The sequence below is a fragment of the Cupressus sempervirens genome, chromosome 1 (assembly GCF_028749045.1).
Source record: "Cupressus sempervirens isolate cs-2001-9-10 chromosome 1, ASM2874904v1, whole genome shotgun sequence".
Classification (NCBI taxonomy): Eukaryota; Viridiplantae; Streptophyta; class Pinopsida; order Cupressales; family Cupressaceae; genus Cupressus; species Cupressus sempervirens.
Genome location: NC_143118.1, coordinates 237,854,270 through 237,873,752, shown reverse-complemented (window position 1 = coordinate 237,873,752; position 19,483 = coordinate 237,854,270). Strand labels below are relative to the sequence as shown.

Below are 19,483 nucleotides of genomic sequence, written 5' to 3'. Positions count from 1 at the left end.
TATACAAATAAATCTTTTATTTATTGATAAAGCTTAAAAATAAGGAGAAAAAAGCAATATGACAAAAATAGCAACAGATAGTGTCTGCAAGATACAACATCTCACTAATACAGATGCTGAAAGGACTTCACTGTCAATGTTACAAGAACTACAAAATCTGCAACTGAAAGAAGTCACCAGCTACTGTTTACAAAATGTAACAAACTGATAGACTACGAAATAAATCTTTGATAAAACCATAACATTGTGAAAAATATTTCTCACATAGTAATATATTATAATAATACACAAAATACATCAGTACGTAATGGGAAAAATATTTCTCACATAGTAATATATTATAATAATTCACAAAATACATCAGTACGTAATGGGAACTATTTATTGAGCATCAAAATACTTGATTTGGGATAGTCCATGGAGACCTATATTATAATAATACACAAAATACATCAGTACGTAATGGGAACTATTCATTGAGCATCAAAGTCCTTGATTTGGGATAGTCCATGGAGACCTACGCCCCGACCTTTCATAACATGTTGGCGCAGCCCTGGAATATGAATGTTTGCAAGATAGTGTTTCCATTTGATCTTCTTGATATCAAATCCAAAAGTCCTTTGCTCTTCCTCTGATAGTTCTTGCCATAATGTCTCCACATTTGAGTTGTCAAACCTGTAAATAATCAAACCCCACAAAAACTTAATTCGAAACAATTCTTTATCCAAAAAGAATTAATTGTAAGTGACAAATTTGAGGACATTTTACCTTCCTTCATAAAATGTATATGGCTTGTATAACATAGACATGTACTGAGTTTGTTCTATATATTTGGCACAAATGCATTTCTCCCTCTCCGACATTTTTGAAGCAATTGGGGGAAACCCATTTATCTGCAAGAAGGTTATAAATCAGCATTATATAATCCTTAGCTACAGCATATGATAGAAATGTGGGAATTCTTCCATGAACAAAACTTTTTCAACCATGTTTTCAAGAATTTTGCATCATTTGAAAAATGGGTTGTTCAAAGATTCTAAATAATGACTAAATTTTGTGACTTACATTGGAGGAAACATTAAAAGTACTGCTCCAAGCATGATTGAGAAAACCCTCCATTGTAGGAAAGAAGGCCAGTTCCTTTTGCAATTCCACTGGTTTTCCTTTGTTGTTAATGTATGGGTTAATTCTGAAGTGGTCATAGATTGCCTCCACAATTTCTCGGAACCTGATTGGATTTCCAACAGAGGAAGACACATGATACACCTGAATCCCTGGCCTTCCTGCATGCTTTGCAATGGCTGCCAGTGTTGCATTGGCCACCATATCTACAGGCACCTATGATTGTATTTATGGAAGCCATGAATGGAATGTTATTGTTTGCCAACCAAATAGAGTCAATGAATGGGTTTGAGGATTTAAAATTAAACATCTCAAAGTGGTTGCTTACCAGATCAATAATGGCATTTGGATCACCCCACAAGCCACCCAGTTGACCTTTTGCATAGAGTGTAATAATAGGATCCAGCATCCTACATACATACCATTAGTTCTAGATAATCTTATATTTGATCTTATTATGTAATAGTCTTTGTTTCAATCACACTTTATGATCCATTATTGAGATGTAAGAGCACATACAATCACCACACAATCCAATTCATAAATAATAACATCAGCAATATTAGCATTAACATTTGATTTTAACATTTGTCCAAGTATATTGAGAATAGAAAATGATTTATTGTTTTGTATACCTATGGCCTTCAATCCATCCAGGAAAAGGGCTACTATATGTGCTTTCTACAATACTGGGACGAAGGATGACAACTGGTAAATCTCCCCTGCCATTGGCCAGCAGCACTTCTCCCATGGCTTTGGTGAAACAATATGTGTCTTGCCATCCACTTTTTCTTGCCCTGAAGATACAAAGACCTTCATATGGTAAAAGTGTGAAGGAAACCCTAGCAGGGAGAATAGGGTTTATGCTAACCAAAAAACACAATGAAGAAAATAGGATTTAGCCAACCTTTCTGTGCCCAACTCTTTCATTCTTTGGGCAAACTTATTTTCAGAGACTAAAACATCTAAAGGCGATGAAATTTTGGCCTCTAAATCTTCAGCTGTTTTTTTGACTAAATTAGTCTCAGCTTCAATGTCAATTAGAAGTTGGGAAGATTGCCTTTTGTGGTTGGGTTCACCGTATTCCATCTGCAAAAGTTTCTCTAGAGCTCGGCCTTGTATTTGCCCATTTGCAAATGCTGCAGCCAAGAAAAATCAAGACATAAAATAGGGTTTCAGAAAATTAACCAAACTTTCAGACTACACTATGTAATTTATCACTAATTTATTTGAAATTGTGACTCTTACCTGTTGACATATGCATGAGAAGCTGAACTCTTTTGCAACGTTTTCCAAACTCCATGAGACGAGAAATTCCTCTTGTGTTAATTTCAAGAGAAAAATCATACCTGCAATATAATTCACGTTCAATGAAGTTTTGATTTTGTTACACCAGTAACTACAATTATGCTGCAACGGCATAAAACAGTGATCACCATAAGAAATAAAACTACATAGTCCTCCTTGACTACAACCCAAAAATGTTTGACCTGCATGGCATGAGATCTGAAAATAACACCTCTGTTTCTCACACTTGAGAAATCTCACATCGCATAGTAAAAAGACCACCAATGTTTCTCATACTTCATGAAACAGAAATCCTTTTCAACTCTTTTCAAATATAAAATCAACTTGTCTAAATCTTTCTCTCTTCTTTTTCATATGTGTGATTTTAAGGTAGGCAACCAGATAAATACACAACATGAAACCTTTCATCAAACGTTGTATTAGCTGCAGAGCTGATAATGATGTCTGTTTCCTTTATGAGCATATCAGCGACATCTTCTTCTATTCCAAGATCATCCTGAGTCATGTCGCCTTTAATGGGAATCAAGTGTTGTAGCATGAATTTCTCATACCCATCACCATGTTTTTTCTGCAACTCCTTGAATATCTCCATATTCATAACCTAAACATGACAAGAATAAGAGGCATTTTCATAAGACAAGCATTTCTCTCCGTGAAAAACTTTAATGTCCCAAAACATATTAAAGAAGAACTATATAACAATCTAAAGGAGCCTATACTCACTTCACTATTCAGCCTGTTCATGGCAGAGGAAGAATCCTGAGCTCTGATTAGAAGAAAGAGCTTTCCCACATCTGGTTGCATCCTCAATATGCATTCTATCAATACTGCAATAAGAAAATGAGTGCTTTTAATGGCAGACAAATAAATTTAAATAGATTATATCATAAAAGACTAGAGATGGAGCGTAATATACCTTTTACCACAAACCCTGTAGCTCCTGTGATAAGGAAGTTCTTACCCTTCAAAAAATCTACAATGCCCAGACCTTTGCATGGAGCAATGGTAGAGATTTCTGATATTGCAATATCCTTAAATTCTTTTTTAATGCTGGACTTCATCAATGCTGAAGCCAATATTTCATGTTTTGCAATTGCACTGACATGGACTAACCTTCCTCGAGATGCTCTTTGAAAGCATACTGAATTCTGTATTCTTGAGCTTGTACGGGCTGATTCTCTTGTGCGTAAAAGCAGAGAACCCTTGACAGATATTAAGGCTATTTTCTGCTTTGCACAACAAACAGATGAAGAAAGCTTAGCATAGACAAATGGTTGTAATGAATCCATTACAACCATACACCAAATCTGACACAGATTAGAGTTTGGAGATGCCCACACGATACTTCTTTCTCAACGTACATCAGAATTTATCATGCCTACGCTTTGGTTCAGAGAGTACTATTCTTTTATTTCTATATTTATTAGAACACAATAATTGGTATGTCTTTAATAGTGGTAGGAAACTAAGTCACTAAATGAGAAAACCTTGGACGGAAGAAAAGTTGGGTGCTGTCTTAAAAACATCCAATTTATGAATTTTGAAATACAGTTTTCTTGAAACTTTTAAGTTATAATTTATGTAGGAAGGTGTGTTATGATTTCTTTAATTTAAGATATTCAACTAATTAGATTTTGAAAGAAAAAAAATTATGGAATACATAGATTGGCTGTGGTAGAAATAGCAATTTGTCAATCTAAATTGAAGTATATATATTTGATTTGATCAATAGGAAAGAGAGGGACGTGCCTACTAACATTGTTAATGCATATACATATTTGTAAATATTCAAGAAAATCATTTTTTAATTTGCTAGGTACAATTTACAAAAGAGATATAATATTTTCTACAAGTGAATTTTTCCCTCCAATAAATATTCAATATTTGACAGTTTTTGTAACATTTATTCAATTAGATTTGACATCATATTTTTTATTTCAATATTAAAAAAACAAAAAATAAAGAACATATTAAGAATAAAAATATCATACCTTTAATATGTTATGCGGCTTTAAACAATGGAACTTAGGAACAAATAAGTGACAAAAATATATGTGGTATCATTTTTTTTATGCATTAAATATCATTTTTATAAGTATAATTATATTGTTATCATTCTATCAAAATGAATTCAAAATCTATTAATAACTAATATAAAATCTAAATATTACTATTCCAAAATATAAGAATTCTAAAGTTTTTTTTTTTTTTAAATCTTTTTATTCTTTTTATTATAAAATCATTATTTTTAAATATAATCTATCCATCTTTACAATAGAACAATATATAACCAATTTGTTGTATGTTATAATATATTATAATGTATAGTATAAAGATTAAATAGTTATAAGAAAATAATTGAATCATTGAATTAATATTTTAATATTATTAGATAGAATGTTGGCAAAAAAGTTAAGAAAAATTACCATTTAGTTTTTTTTAAAGGAATATATATTAGAAAAAAAATGTTTTTCAATACAAACTAATTTCAAATTTATGATATAAATATAATGTTAGGATTATAAGTTAGTTGTAATCAACATAATATTTTTATTACATTTTTAGACATACTTTATATTAAATACAACTTCTATTAGTACTACTATCTATCACACATGTGTCAATAAAGTCTTTTCAAATGATAATCTTAGGACTTTAGGAAAGGTTTTGATATAAAGTTAGTACCATTAATAATTTTAACGACTAATTAATAATTATTTCTTTTTCAAAGTAAATTATTATAAAAACTAACTTTCTAATACTTCATATTAGAGATGGACAATTTGAAATATTATTCATTAATCAATTATTTAATTTTTAAATATTGTTAAATAAGCTCTATGTGTTTCATATATAATTTTATATATAAGTCATTCGTAAATATAGCCTAACAATAGGGGTAGTGTTTCTTAAAATACAATAGGTTTATCAATGATTTTTCATTGTTACCATCAATTTTTAAAATTTTCTGAAAGGCAATAGTTTTCTAGTGTTATTGTGGCAATGACATGTTATGTACAGGGCATAATATAATGCAGTAGAGAGTCTAACATTGTGTGTCGACACCCAAACATGAGCATGTGTGAATGAATTTAATTAGGGAAGCCTAAAGAAAACTAGTACCCTGCCTAGGGACTAATAGATTAAAAAGTTTTTTAAAATTGTTGATGAGAATTTGAAATTTTTATGTGATTGACAAGTACTAAAAAAACTTAGTGGGGCAATTGTTGGAATTCTTTAGAGTAACTGAGAGGAGGGGTAAATCAATTATCCAAGGTCCAGATGTATAAATAAAACTTTTCACAGCTTAATGAACCCATAAAACATTTATTATCATGCATGCATCGATAAGATTATGCATTCACTTAAAACTTGTAGGTTACTATCAAATCAATTTGCATAAATGTAAACATGAAATATAACAAATTCAACAACACATTTGACACAATGATTTACGTGGAAACCCAATTTTGGAAAAACCACCAGTAACATGCTACTCTTTTTCACTCTTCTAAAGTGATGCCCTGTGAAAGGCCGACCCTGTAAAATGTTACAATACACATTGTTAAATGTGACCCTATTAAAGGATTTCAATCATCCTGTTAGGAGTGAGCCTTGTCAAAGGACTTTAGACCATTCACTTGGAATGTCACCCAGTTAAATGATTTACAAATGACTATTAGGTCAACCTTAATCCAAAGGATTTACCCTAGACTGATACAACTATTAGAGAGTAACAGTAAGGTTGTGATCTGATAACAACTCACAACTCCATTTGTAGATTACAAATCTATGTTTCAATCCTCGATTATGCTTGGCTTTCACACATTTCAGCTCTAATAGCTTAGTCACCCTTCAAGCATTCATACCCTTAAGCCTTCTTGCTTAACATGCCAATGCAGACTCTTCACTTAGGTTACTCGATGAAGCAATACCCTTGACTCTTTGTCTTCCTTAGGTTCTCCCACATGACAACCCTTGCTTCTGACCAGCTATCCCTATAAATAGAGAATTAATATCTTTTGCCATTCATTCTCCATCATCCAATTTAGGGTTAGGACAGATTAGGTAGGATTCAATGAATCTACCCCTCATTCCATATCACTTCTAGAAACTTCTCCTTCAATCCTATTTGAATTCACCTCAAAATGGTTGACCATGAATTCTGTGCCACCAACTCATCAATCTTATCTTCCACTTGGTTCACACAATCCAAGAAAATAAAATTATTAGCTCAAATTCATCGAATCAATGATCTTTCTAATAATGTTGGCACATGACATTAACTTGTTTCTAATGCTCGACACATACTGTGTTGCTCGGCATCCTCTAAAAAAGTATTCAACATGAACCAAAGTTTACTGGTGCTCGGCATCAACTAAACTTTACTCGACATCCACTGTTTTTCTTGGCATACACTAAAATGAACTTTTACTTAGCTCCAATTGATTTTTTGCTTGGCTTGCACTAAATTTTCTTGGCACCTAATATCTGTTCGATAAAGCTTGGCAAACAAACTTTGTTTAACTTGTTCTTCTAAACTTGCTTAGTGTAACCAACCTTTGCAACCTTAAGTAGATCATCAATGCACTATGATATCATTGTCTTAGCTAATTCTTGTACTCCTTTGTATATCATAACTCAACCTTTCCTCTAGGTGCTATTATTACATCTTTTGATCAAATCTTTTTCATTAATCAAACAAGTGATAGTACTTAAATCATATAAGCAGTTGTCTTACCAGCAAAAAACAAATTTGACATCAATGACAAAACAATGATTGAAATAAATTTATCATACTTGTATCAATCTATTTTCAACAATCTCCTTCTTCAATAGCAATTTCTAGCCGCTCACATTTTTCACGCATTCAAAATTGCACCCTAAAAAGTAGGCACCACTACTTTTGAGGAGAAGATTATAATGAATCTTATAGTAGACCATTATTTGGCTTCATGGGACAGCCTACTCCACTAAAATATATATGAAGCCTCGTCATAGGATAATTTTAATTATGTATGGTTGAAAATAAATTACAATGAACCATATAAGTTAAATATAAAATATTTAGTTATGTTTTTTCTATCTATATTCGACACTCATTTGATTGAAAAGATTATTCATCAAGTTGGTGGTGTTTTATAGAGTGTGTTAAATTAGGCGTTGTTTTATCAAAATTCAAATGTGTAGTTTACAAATTGTTGACCCACATTTCATGAGTCATGGTTCACAAGAGGCATATATAGGTCACTACATCTAGATCATGATCACACAAATGGAGAATTGGAACCTTTTGGATAAGTCATGCATCTAGTACTTTTTTAAATAAGAAACCTTAATCCTTCTAGTTTCTCCAAGACCAAACCCTCTTAGCTTACTACTCCATTTGAAAATCCATTAACAAATTGTTGTGCATGTTACATATAGTTTGATCCCTTGAAAAAGTGTCCATAGTCAAATAGACTTGAATTAGAATAGAAACACACAATTTATAATACATATAAATTGTAGCCCTTTAGATTTATTTTTTAAATAGTCAATAAAACAAATATAAGAAAGATTGGCATAAATAAACATTGTATCCATTGGAAGAACACCAATTGTAATGAATATTAGTGTTTAAAAATGCCTACAAGCTCATTGCCAACATATCTTAAAATTATTGTGTTTATGCTTAACTAGATGTTGTATAAAGATTTGAGAAAGGTTCTATTAATTAGGTAAGAAATCACGTTATCTATTGAGTCTTATCATATTCCCATAAATATTTGTTAGGTTTTGCAAATCATTATATACCAATTATTTTTGGGACAACCCTTAGTTATCTTTTAACTTACATACATACATACATGCATGCAAATTATTTGATATGTTGTATTTTATCAATTCAAATTATAAATTTTGTATCACAACTTTCTAAATACATAATATTCATTGAATAATTCTTGGAATAATATTATTATTTTTCATATATTTTAACATAATAATTATAATAATTTTCTTGATGAATAGTCCCTTCTCTATTAATTAAATACTAAAGTTACATATTCACAAAAAAGGGTATGAGGATGCAAGATCACCTTGTGAGAATACACATGACAATAAGGTTGGATAAACTATAACCTATTCATTAAAAAAATAGTATAAGTAACCTCAGGCTACAAGAGCAATACTAACAAGGGATGAGGATACTGGCAATCATTAGAACCCCATACAATAGGAGGGTTAGTGAGCTAGTCAGGAAAATACCACCCATATGTGACATTATCTTCTATATCTTTTTATTTTTCCTCCTCATTTCTGGGAGGCAAAATAGCCAGGGCTAGGAAAGGAAAGAACCATTTGGAAGAAATGGCCGAAGGCCACCCAAAACCACCACCAGGGGTGGGCCAACCAGTAGCAGCAGGAAGAAAACCTAGGGACCAACTAGAGCCACGTTGTTACAGATAAATCAAGCAATGATGCCAACTGTAATTCCCACCATTAATAGAGTGGCAAGGAGCTTGTGACTGAAGTGTTTGATTGAGTGAGATACGAAACTCAAAAAAAAATTCTAAATAAGGCTTTGCAAGTTCTTGCAAAAAAATTGAGGAGCCTTCCTTTCTAGCAAAAGGCCTTGTTAGTTGTAAGAGGTCAAATTACTAGGGGGTACTCGCTTGATGACCAGATCCCATTGTGATTGATATGGTCATTTCCCTTATGAATGATCATTTCCAACTGATTGCAATATTCTTATTATCAACCTTGTAAAAATCCTAGCACTTGCCATGCTTAAGTTTAGATTGGAGAAGGAAAAGTAGAAACCATAGACACCACACAACTCATTTTACATGATATAATCTACTAATCTGCCAATAATAGATACTAATCATCACCACTAATCATTATGACATGCCATTACATTGTGACTAACTCAATTTGATTCACCATTTCTTCCAAACCTGTCATCAACTCAAGATTTGCCAATATCAGTATCTTAAGAACATAAATTTTGTATCCTAAAACAACTTTTGTAACTACAATACCTACCCACTAGTCATCCAAATAAATTGTTGTCAAAATCATAGCTTCTAAGCACTATTGACCACCTTCTCATGTGACCACATCACATAACTCATTGTAAATTTGAAAAATTAATTAAATCACCTATTGTCTATTACTAACTACTCTAAGAGTTTCATTATCAATATTCATTTGATCATAATGTGTTCATACCATTATTTCAATAGTAGTAGTCAAACATTTGACTTTCAAAGACAACCTCATGTCTCTACTAAGGATCATTGCAAATGAAACTCACTACAACACCTTGCACTCAATAACTTACTAGGAACACTAGGTCAATACTTGACATCAAAGGAAACACAAGATTGATCATCATGAAATCAAATATGTATTCATGACAATGTAAGTCATCACTTACAATCATAACATTAGTTATGCCAATATTAGACCTTCCTCTAGATCAACATTTATTTCTACAACTACAACCACCCTTCATTAACTTAGTTGTTTGGTTATTATGGTTTCATTGACTCTAGGAGAAGGATTAAACCTTAGTTCTTTGCAACCCTCATTAACAACTTCTCAACCTAGGAAATAGTCATTTAAAGAAGTAGTCGTGAATGATGATGTCTTCCCAAAAGGAGTGAGGTTCATCCAATAAGAGGCTAATGGAGCTTGCAAATCATCAAGTAAATGAGATAGAGGTAAGGGCCTTCGTACTTCTACATTTACCATCAAATCTAATTCCAGATGTATGTAGAAATAGCATCTATGAAATGTAGACTTAGAGATACAACTATTTTTCTTGTTACTTAAGAATTAACCAAATCTCACTCTAGAGATTTTATAAATAATTGGCTTTATAATATATGCATAAAGATATTAGGGTTTCACTTTTCATATCTTTGCATGTTGCAAAAAGATTTGTTCCTTGTATTTTTGGTCAACCCTAACTCTCAAAAATAAATTAATAAAAGAAAGTTTTAAAGGATTGGCTCATGCAATTTGAGAGCCATATCTTGTTCCTATGAGGCTATTCAATACGAGATTTTGAAACTTTTGTGCCTTATCTGGCTCACCATAGGTAATCTACCAACATTTTTGTGAAATTATCTCCAAGTGACTTTGGAGACTATTAGAAATGTTATTTGTGTTAACAAAACTAATACCCTTCTCCCTCATATTGATGTGATGGTTTTAATCTCCACCAACCCCATGCATGACCTACCTTAAGAGATCTTATTTGATTTGGATAAGAAAATATCTTCACACCCTCTTACTTTTTGGGTTGGAATCAATGTCTTCTTCCTCTATAGAAAGAAATGCTATATGAGTCAAGCATGCCCTCTCTTGAAAAATGAAATCGCTTCTCTGCCCATATTGAGAGGAGGCCCTTCTAAATCTTTGGACAAACATACCGATGCAAGAGCATCAAGATGTGTTAGGGAAATGTTGCATCACCAAAAAAAATTTACTTTTGATAGTTCCTTTTCAAAGTTTTTGCATTTCTAGATAGCCATTTGGCTGAATTAGAGATCTCAGTCCTTTATTTTTCCATACGGTAATTTCAAGTCAATATGTTATTTTTAGTAAGTTTTAGATTTTGGGCAGAAACTATAAATTTTAGGGAAGATTATAAATTAAAAGTTAAGCACTTTGGTGAAAGAATCAAGTCAAAATCATTCACAATTTGAAGTTTATTAATGTTTTAAGTTTATGAAAAATTGTCAAAAACCCTTTAGATTCATGTTTGAGGCATTAAACGACCCTGTAGGGCCTTGAAAGTATGGGGATGTGTGAAGCTAGTCTATAGGGATGTAGAGCACTCAAAGAGCTTTATGAAAATGTAAACAAATTATCAGTTAGAATCTCAAATCAAAAGTTATGCCTCCCAAAAGTTGAGCCATTTTTTGGGAACTGCCTTATTTTCAGGCCTAGTTCAAATTTAAAATTTAAATTATTTGTTTTGGTGCCCGACTACCTAAATTCAAACTTTGAATTTAAAATTCTTACTTTACCGAAAAAGGATCAAGTTATTTTGGATCCACCTTTAGGGTTAGAAGGAAGTTTTAAGAGAAGGCAATAATGAGGGATCAATGAGGTTTTCCAAAGATTTGAATGTTGGTATAGTGTTTGCCTGGTCATCTAAACCATAAGCCCCCATTTATAAATCTATCTTGTGCTTAATCAATTATGCTCCCTTTTAATTATTTAAATCCTCTTTGTCCTATGTGTGCACATGAAAAATGAATTTCCTAATTTAAAAATAAAATAAAAGGCTTTTGTCTACACATTGAATGCACACTTTCCAAGGAAATGGAATCTCTCTTGTCTCTTATTCTCCTCCACACATATTTTTCCTCTGAACCACATCCATTGATTTTTCCTCTTGGGAATCTTGTGCACCAAAGTCAACATGAGGATTATTCTTCATCATAGATTTTGCCTCTTAATCTCTATCATCCATTTTTCTTTATAAGGAGGTTCTCTCCTCATTCTCTCATTCTCTCATGTTCATGGCTAGTGTTATGCTGTCATGTTAGATTACCTTTCCTTTTACTTTCTTCATCTAGCTTAGTTCTTGTATTCTTATCTTAGTGTAGCTTCGCATTTTATTTTCATTTGTATCTCACGTTCTATGGTGCACCTTACAAGGGTCTTTATTGGGTTCATTTGAGAGCTACCATTTACACTCTTTGATTCCTACACATCATAGATAGGTAGCTCTAAGTTTCCATTCAAGGTTCCTTATTCATTGGATCCCTTGGATACAATGTCTTAGAGAAGTGTGTGTAACACATATACCTATGAGGCATGTTATTTTGATTTGCTATTATTATCCCTATGTAATAGAATATTTCTTACCAGATAATAGAAAAAATCTTCTTTCGTTGCATTATTATGTGTCTTGAGTTGAGCCTTAATCAGACACATAGGTCATGAACCCTAACAAACAATCAAAACAAATAGATGCTTACAACTCATTCCTAGAAAACCAATAGGTAAAGACCTCTGAGGAACTTATGCATCCTTAGAGGCTATCAAAATTATTTTAACAAAAATGTTTCTCCCCATTGGAATAGTAAATTAGATCTATTTGAACTAAAGGATCTCTCCCAAGTGCACACTCTAGACTTTGGTCTTGTGACGCCTCGCCCCGACCCTTTGTAGCCTTAGATGTTACCTTATCTTTTTGATACTCACGACTCAAGATGTCCAGACATTATCTGATACTAAGAACATATTATATTATTTCATGTTATGTGATGTTATTTTCAGATATTTAATTTCTGTCATTTAATGTTTTATGTTTATGTATGTTGATGAATTAAGTAGAACGTAGGATTAACACTTGGATTAAGAGATTTTAATGGTTAAGAATTGAGAGAAAACCTAACTGATTTATAGATGTAAGTTTCAATTTATGAGAATTTTTGATACGTATATATGAACATGTGATTTTCGGGACTACTGATGTGTGCAATGAGTGTGCAGATATTTTAGTCGAGGAAACCCACAGAGGAACAGAATTGATCTCTATGTGCTAAATTTGGAAACCTTGTTGTTCATAATTCACGTATTGTACTATGAGATGTATGTATGTATCTTTCTGTGTTCAGTGAATGTTAATGTTCGTAATTATGTTCTTTTAGTGTCACTTGACACTCGTAAATTGTTTGTACTCCTTAGCATGCTTTTTAGGGTTAGTTGTTTAACCTTTAAACCCAAGTTGGTTTAGTTGGTGTCGGTTTGCTAATTGGGTTCTTCATCGAGGTTAGTCATCCCTTAATTTGAATTAGTTCTTAATTAGCAGGTTAGAGTAGTTAGATGGTCTTATTTTATTCCTAGATTTTATTTGGCTCTAAACATATTCCTAAGGCTTCAAAACATGAAATAATTATACCCAAGTGGTATGGGTATGGGTTAGGGGTCTTTTCCAACCCCTAAGCCCCTTTTGTTGACTTTGGAGGTCACTCAAAAAGTCTCTTTTTGCCTTTGTGCGAAATTTGACCGTGGTTATCTTGAGTTACTTCACCCCATCTCCACTTAGGGTTTAACCATAGTGTAGGTTGAGTTAGGAGGTTCTAGAATTGCTAGTGGGTGGAATAGTTATTGCTCCTTTTGGGTGGTTGAGTTGGAGGCTTATTTAGAGGCCCTTCTTGGACTTGTGGAGGTGGTTACCCAATCTCTACATTTAGAGAGGAACTCTTGAAGGTGGAAGGAAGAAAAGGGAAACTCTACTCAAACTTGTTCATTGCCATTACCTCCTTGTGAAGGTTGGATTTGTCATCTCCCGTGTTCAGATTTTATTCTTGTTTCATGCTTATGCTACCTTATTGTTGTTTCAATGTTTGTATGTTTGTGGGTATGTTGGGAAACTTTGAAAACCATGTTATTTTTGGATGGTTTCCTTTCATGTTTATGTTTGCAATTTTGAGATTTTTCTTGCATGGGTGTTTTGGTATTACTCACCCTTGGAGAGGGCAGAAGTGACCAATTTTGGGAAAGGTCCATTTAGTCAGACTCCATCTAGTGTAGAATCTCTTCTCAAGATGAGAAGAGGGAGAAAGGGTAGGGTGTTATGGGGCCCTACCTATTAGCACAAACCTTGTATGATTATGGTATGTTGAAATGGAAGAACGGAAGTTCTTGGAATATAGCCCCAATTGGGCATCTATTGGTGTTGTGCTTGACTTCTCCTGGCTGAAGAATCCACCTTTCCCTAGTGTTGATTCATTGTGAATCATTTTGTGAAAACCATGTATGAATATGCATGTTTTTTTGTCTCTTGGATATGCCTTGTTGTCACCTTATCAGAATTATGTTCCCTCCATGGTTTTAGAAATGTGTTGTAAAATTGGATATGGAACCCTTGTTGAGAGTCATGAAGGAAATTTCATTTAAGTGTTGTAATTCAGGATTGAAATCCTATGTAATTGGTATCTCAAATCTTTGTTGGATTGGCAACAAAACCGGGTTTTCTTCCTGATTCTTTCCCGGCTGAGCCTTTGAATCAGGTTTCCCAATAAAATTGGTGTTTGAGTATCATTGCTTGTCTTGTGATTTAATCGTAACTTAAAAATAGATGGATGCACATCAGGAATAAGATGTTTTGATGATGGTTTAATTGAGCAAATTTCCAAGTTTCCTTATATGTTCAACATGAAAATTATGTTAAGAAAAAGAAAAGAAAAGGATATGGTTGATATAATTTAATTCAAGTTTGTTTAGATAATCAATTTAATCATGCATTGTTGTGACACAATCATTAACTTCATGTTTAAATCCATTTAATTCTACTCCCTTGTATAAATGATGGAAGGATGTTGCTCAAAGTATGATTTGTGTATGCTCCTACATGAGTTCAGGTGTGTATGGAATGACGAATTTAGTCCTTGGTTTAATCTATTTTAAATGTGATTAAAAAAATATTGTATCGAATCCTACCTTAATCATTTAATAGATTTAAGAGATGCACTATTAGCTTTGTAAGCCATAAGAAATATATGCATTGTCTTGTAAACTTATACTTAGAAAAAAAAATATGATAAAAAAAAAAAGAGCACTCACAGGAGCAAACAACTCACTGGAATTTGTATGAGAGGCCAATTAAATTTGGAATGAAAAAAAAAATAGAGAATATTCTTAAATTATTCCTTTATATTAAAATTTTGATATAAGACACAATAGAATAAAACTTAGATATGCATGATAAATTAACAAAGAAATTTTCAAAAAAAAAAAAAAACATATATATATATTTATAACATCACATGCTAATATCCAACTTACCTATAAAACTTTATTTTCATTAATGTTCTCTTCCAACTTGGACGTCAGTTTGAAATGATTGTTTTAAAAGTTTTGATGCAAAGTTTGGGTACCAAAGCCAACAGTCATCATGAACGATGACGTCACTGCACCCATGTCCCATCCTCTTTTGCGATTGGAGCGCTCACCTTCTTCTTGGACTTTAACAAGTTTGAAATGCATTTTAAAATTGCCTTCATTATGTTTGGGCGGCCACCTTGGGATAGAGGTACTGACGCAAGGTCAGTACTAAGGCCAGCACGCCTATCAAGCGCTTGGGGAAGCGCAGACTGAGAGGAGGCCGATGGGACGCATGGTAGGAGGGGTTAAGATAATGGGTAGTGGTTAGGTTTGGGGTTTTGGGTTAGTTAGGTTTTAGATGTTGTTAGTTACTTTGTTTTATTTAATTCTTTTTTTATATTAATTAGTTTTAGTTTAAGTATTTTGTTAGAATGTAAGTTAGTTAGTATTTTTTTTATGCATATATATTTTAATATAGAATTGTTGCTAATATAGTTTTATTTTAGTGATAATTGAAGTTGGTAATTGATTTATGATTTTATTAGAATTGTTTGATTTATATATTTTAAATATTAGATTTTAATTAATGTTAGCAATTTTAGTTGCTTTATTCAGATAGTTGAAACGTTAAATAGTATTTAGTTTTAACTAAATATGTTTTTAAATAGTTAGAATTTTAAGTGTTTAATACAATTTTGTTTAGTGTCATTTTATTTGTATTATAAAGTATGTTAGTTTTTATCTTGTCATTAGTTTTAGTTAGTTGTTATAGGTTTTGTTTAATCTTTAAATTAATATAGTTTTTTTAAAAGTGAAATTAGTTAGTTAGTTTTATAATGTAATTAAGTGTTATTAGTAGTTAGTTAAATCTATTTTAAATTGTGAGATAGTATGAGTTAGTATGTTAGTTTTCAAATATATTTTAATTTATTAAAATGATTTTAGTTAATAGTATATATTATGTTGTATCGTTACATTTTGTTATTGATTAAATTGTTATTACTTTTGAATTAGTTAAATTTAATGAAATTTAGTTAGTTGTTAATTGATTGTTTTTGTAGGATTTTGATAGTTAATTATTATGTTAAAGTAGTCAAAATATTTAAAGTTAATAAATTTTATATATACATTTTGTTTTAAATTCTAGTTAATTGGTTCTCTTATAGTGACTTTTCAATATCGATTTAATTGTCAAGCGATAATTGTCTAAGAGGTTTATAATTGAATTTGATCTAGTTGAAATTGATTAAAAAATTTCTTTGTTAACATCATATGAGATGAAAGATGCTATGTAACAAATGTTAAATCTATCTTTAATTATAATGTTATAGAGGAAATTTAAATTTGTTGTTTTAAGATTGATTTGAAACGAAGGAAACGTCGATATTATTCTATATCAAGAGCTTCAGTTGACAATGTAATCCTCCACAAGAGTTTATAAACTTATGATGAAATGAAGTAAATCTTTTTTATCGCAAACTTATCAACTTGAGCATTATAAATTATTATTTAAAAAATAAAAAATAAAAAAATAGTTGTGTGTTTTTGCCCCGTAGTTTGGGCACGACATTTTGGTATCAGAGCTCGTGTTTCAACACTAGGAACCTTAAACCCTTACGTTTCTGAAACTTAAATCTAAACATTAAATTGTGTAGGATGCCTCCTGTTACTCGAAGCAACCCACGAGCCAGAGGTCGTAGGGCGAGAGGTGGTAGAGCGGGACGGGGGGATGGACCACCTCCACCACCACCTCCTCCACCTCCACCACCACCTAACCCAAATCAGGACATTATTGATGCACTTCAGACGTTGATCCGTGTAGTTCAGTAGAGGGTAGTACCGATAGTTCAGCCAGTTCAGCAGATTCCAGTAGTGGAAGCAGAGGGGCCTGGAGGAGGTAGGCGTAGAGGCAAAGAGAGGACTAGGAGTCCCCCACCGAGATAGTTAGAGGGTCAGGGTGAGCACGAGGAAGAGTCAATACACCAGAGAGGACCCCCATTTGACAGACCTCCTAGACACGTAGGAAATGATATAAGGGAATTGATTCGACTTGGGCCACCATTATTTACGGGTTCCACTGAGGGAACAGTAGCAGAGGCATGGTTGCAGAGCTTACAGCGGTGCTTTGGATTACGACCCTATGGGAGTAATCTAAAGGCACGCCTAGCAGTTCACCAGTTGAGAGAGGATGCCTCCAATTGGTGGCATCAGGAGGAGATCATAGGTGGAGTGAGGATGGATACCCTCACATGGGAATCATTCCTAGAAAGATTTCGAGAGAGGTACTTGTTAGAGCATTTTCGGCAGAAACAGATAGAGGAGTTTCATTCTCTTTATCAGAGAGGTCTTACAGTGGCACAATATGAGAGCAGGTTTCTCGAGCTCCTTCCTTATGTGGAATACATGAAGGACGAGAAACTACGGGTACATCATTTTATCTTGGGTTTGAATTTCTCACTTCAGGGTCCAGTTTGGATGGCCTTCCCTACCACCTTCAGAAAGGTAGTGGAGATAGCACTATTGGCAAAGGATACTCAGGGTAGACAAGAATCACAGGATCGGTCTCAGAACCGAAACTCTACCCGGCAGAAACCCCCTTGGAAAGGAAATTAGAACTATGCACCAGGGTCCTCTAAGGGCCAACAGTCTCAGCAGCAACAGGTACTCTCATAGGGTTACCAGGGCTCCAAGCCCAAGCAGTGGCAGTCACAGCAGGACCAGAAAGTACATACCCCATAGCCGCAGTCAGTGCAGACTCAGCAGTCTTCCAGGAGTGGATACAGTGGGTCTAGCAGGTCAAGGGGCCCACAGCAGTCAGGATCACAGGATACACGATCTTATACCCAAGGGCCATGCTATGCTTGTGGTGGCATGGGTCATATAGCTAGAGAGTGTCCGCAAGGATAGTCATCCAGTGGTCAGAGAGGGGTTCTTTTAGAGCCGACAGTGGGAGACATGGGCAGGTCTCACAGAGTTTTTACGGCCGTTGACAACCGCTAGGCTGAGCATCAGGCTACTGATATTGGGGCTACAGGTGGAGTTGGTCGGCCAGTTAGTGCTAGAGACTATCCATATTATTGCCCGATAGACCCTAGCTCCTCGAGGTCGAGAGCTGGACCAAGTTAGGGTCTAGGGGGAATGTTGTGATGAGGTCACGATTTCTTGGGAGGATGCAACACGGATGGGATCTCTATACCCTTATCTTTTGATGAACTCCAGGAGGAAGTTCATGCCTAGTGGGGGAGGATGTGAGGCCTCGCCCCAACCCTTTGCAGCCTTAGATGTTACCTTATCTTTTTGATACTCATGACTCTAGATGTCGAGACATTATCTGATACTTAGAACATATTATATTATTTCATGTTATGTGATGTTATTTTCAGATATTTAATTTCTGTCATTTAATGTTTTATGTTTATGTATGTTGATGAATTAAGTAGAATGTAGGATTAACACTTGGATTAAGAGATTTTAATGGTTAAGAATTGAGAGAAAACCTGACTGATTTATAGATGTATGTTTCAATTTATGAGAATTTTTGATACGTATATATGAACATGTGATTTTCGGGACTACTGATGTGTGCAATGAGTGTGCAGATATTTTAGTCGAAGAAACCCACAGAGGAACAGAATTGATCTTTATGTGCTAAATTTGGAAACCTTGTTGTTCGTAATTCACGTATTGTACTGTGATATGTATGTATGTATCTTTCTGTGTTCAGTGAATGTTAATGTTCGTAATTATGTTCTTTTAGTGTCGCTTGACACTTGTAAATTGTTTGTACTCCTTAGCATGCTTTTTAGGGTTAGTTGTTTAACCTTTAAACCCAAGTTGGTTTAGTTGGTGTCGGTTTGCTAATTGGGTTCTTCATCGAGGTTAGTCATCCCTTAATCCGAATTAGTGCTTAATTAGCAGGTTAGAGTATTTAGATGGTCTTATTTTATTCCTATATTTTATTTGGCTCTAAACCTATTCCTAAGGCTTCAAAACATCAAATAATTATACCCAAGGGGTAAGGGTATGGGTTAGGGGTCTTTTCCAACCCCTAAGCCCCTTTTGTTGACTTTGGAGGTCACTCAAAAAGTCTCTTTTTGCCTTTGTGCCAAAATTGACCATGGTTATCTTGAGTTACTTCACCCCATCTCCACTTAGGGTTTAACCATAGTGTAGGTTGAGTTAGGAGGTTCTAGAATTGCTAGTGGGTGGAATAGTT

General features: G+C 33.6%; 1 protein-coding gene across 1 annotated transcript; it reads right to left on the bottom strand.

The window, feature by feature from the left end:
• Positions 1-303: 303 nt before the first annotated feature.
• Positions 304-3,812, bottom strand: LOC149577038 (fatty acyl-CoA reductase 2, chloroplastic-like). The gene is made up of 10 exons (XM_089821681.1): positions 3,347-3,812; positions 3,154-3,257; positions 2,832-3,031; positions 2,371-2,471; positions 2,030-2,261; positions 1,758-1,919; positions 1,451-1,532; positions 1,066-1,338; positions 769-893; positions 304-675 (listed from the first exon to the last, which is right to left on the bottom strand). Exons 1-10 carry the CDS (start codon positions 3,726-3,728, stop codon positions 474-476), a joined length of 1,863 nt encoding a protein of 620 aa, XP_089677807.1. The 5' UTR covers positions 3,729-3,812; the 3' UTR covers positions 304-473.
• Between the last annotated feature and the right edge of the window lie 15,671 nt (positions 3,813-19,483).

Coding starts and splice junctions, on each gene's coding strand:
- LOC149577038 (XM_089821681.1), bottom strand. CDS start 3,728: ATGGTTGTAATGGATTCATTACAACCATTTGTCTATGCTAAGCTTTCT. Junction 3,032..3,153: donor TGAACAGGCTGAATAGTGAA/GTGAGTATAGGC, acceptor TGTCATGTTTAG/GTTATGAATATGGAGATATT. Junction 2,262..2,370: donor TCTCATGCATATGTCAACAG/GTAAGAGTCACA, acceptor TCTTGGCTGCAG/CATTTGCAAATGGGCAAATA.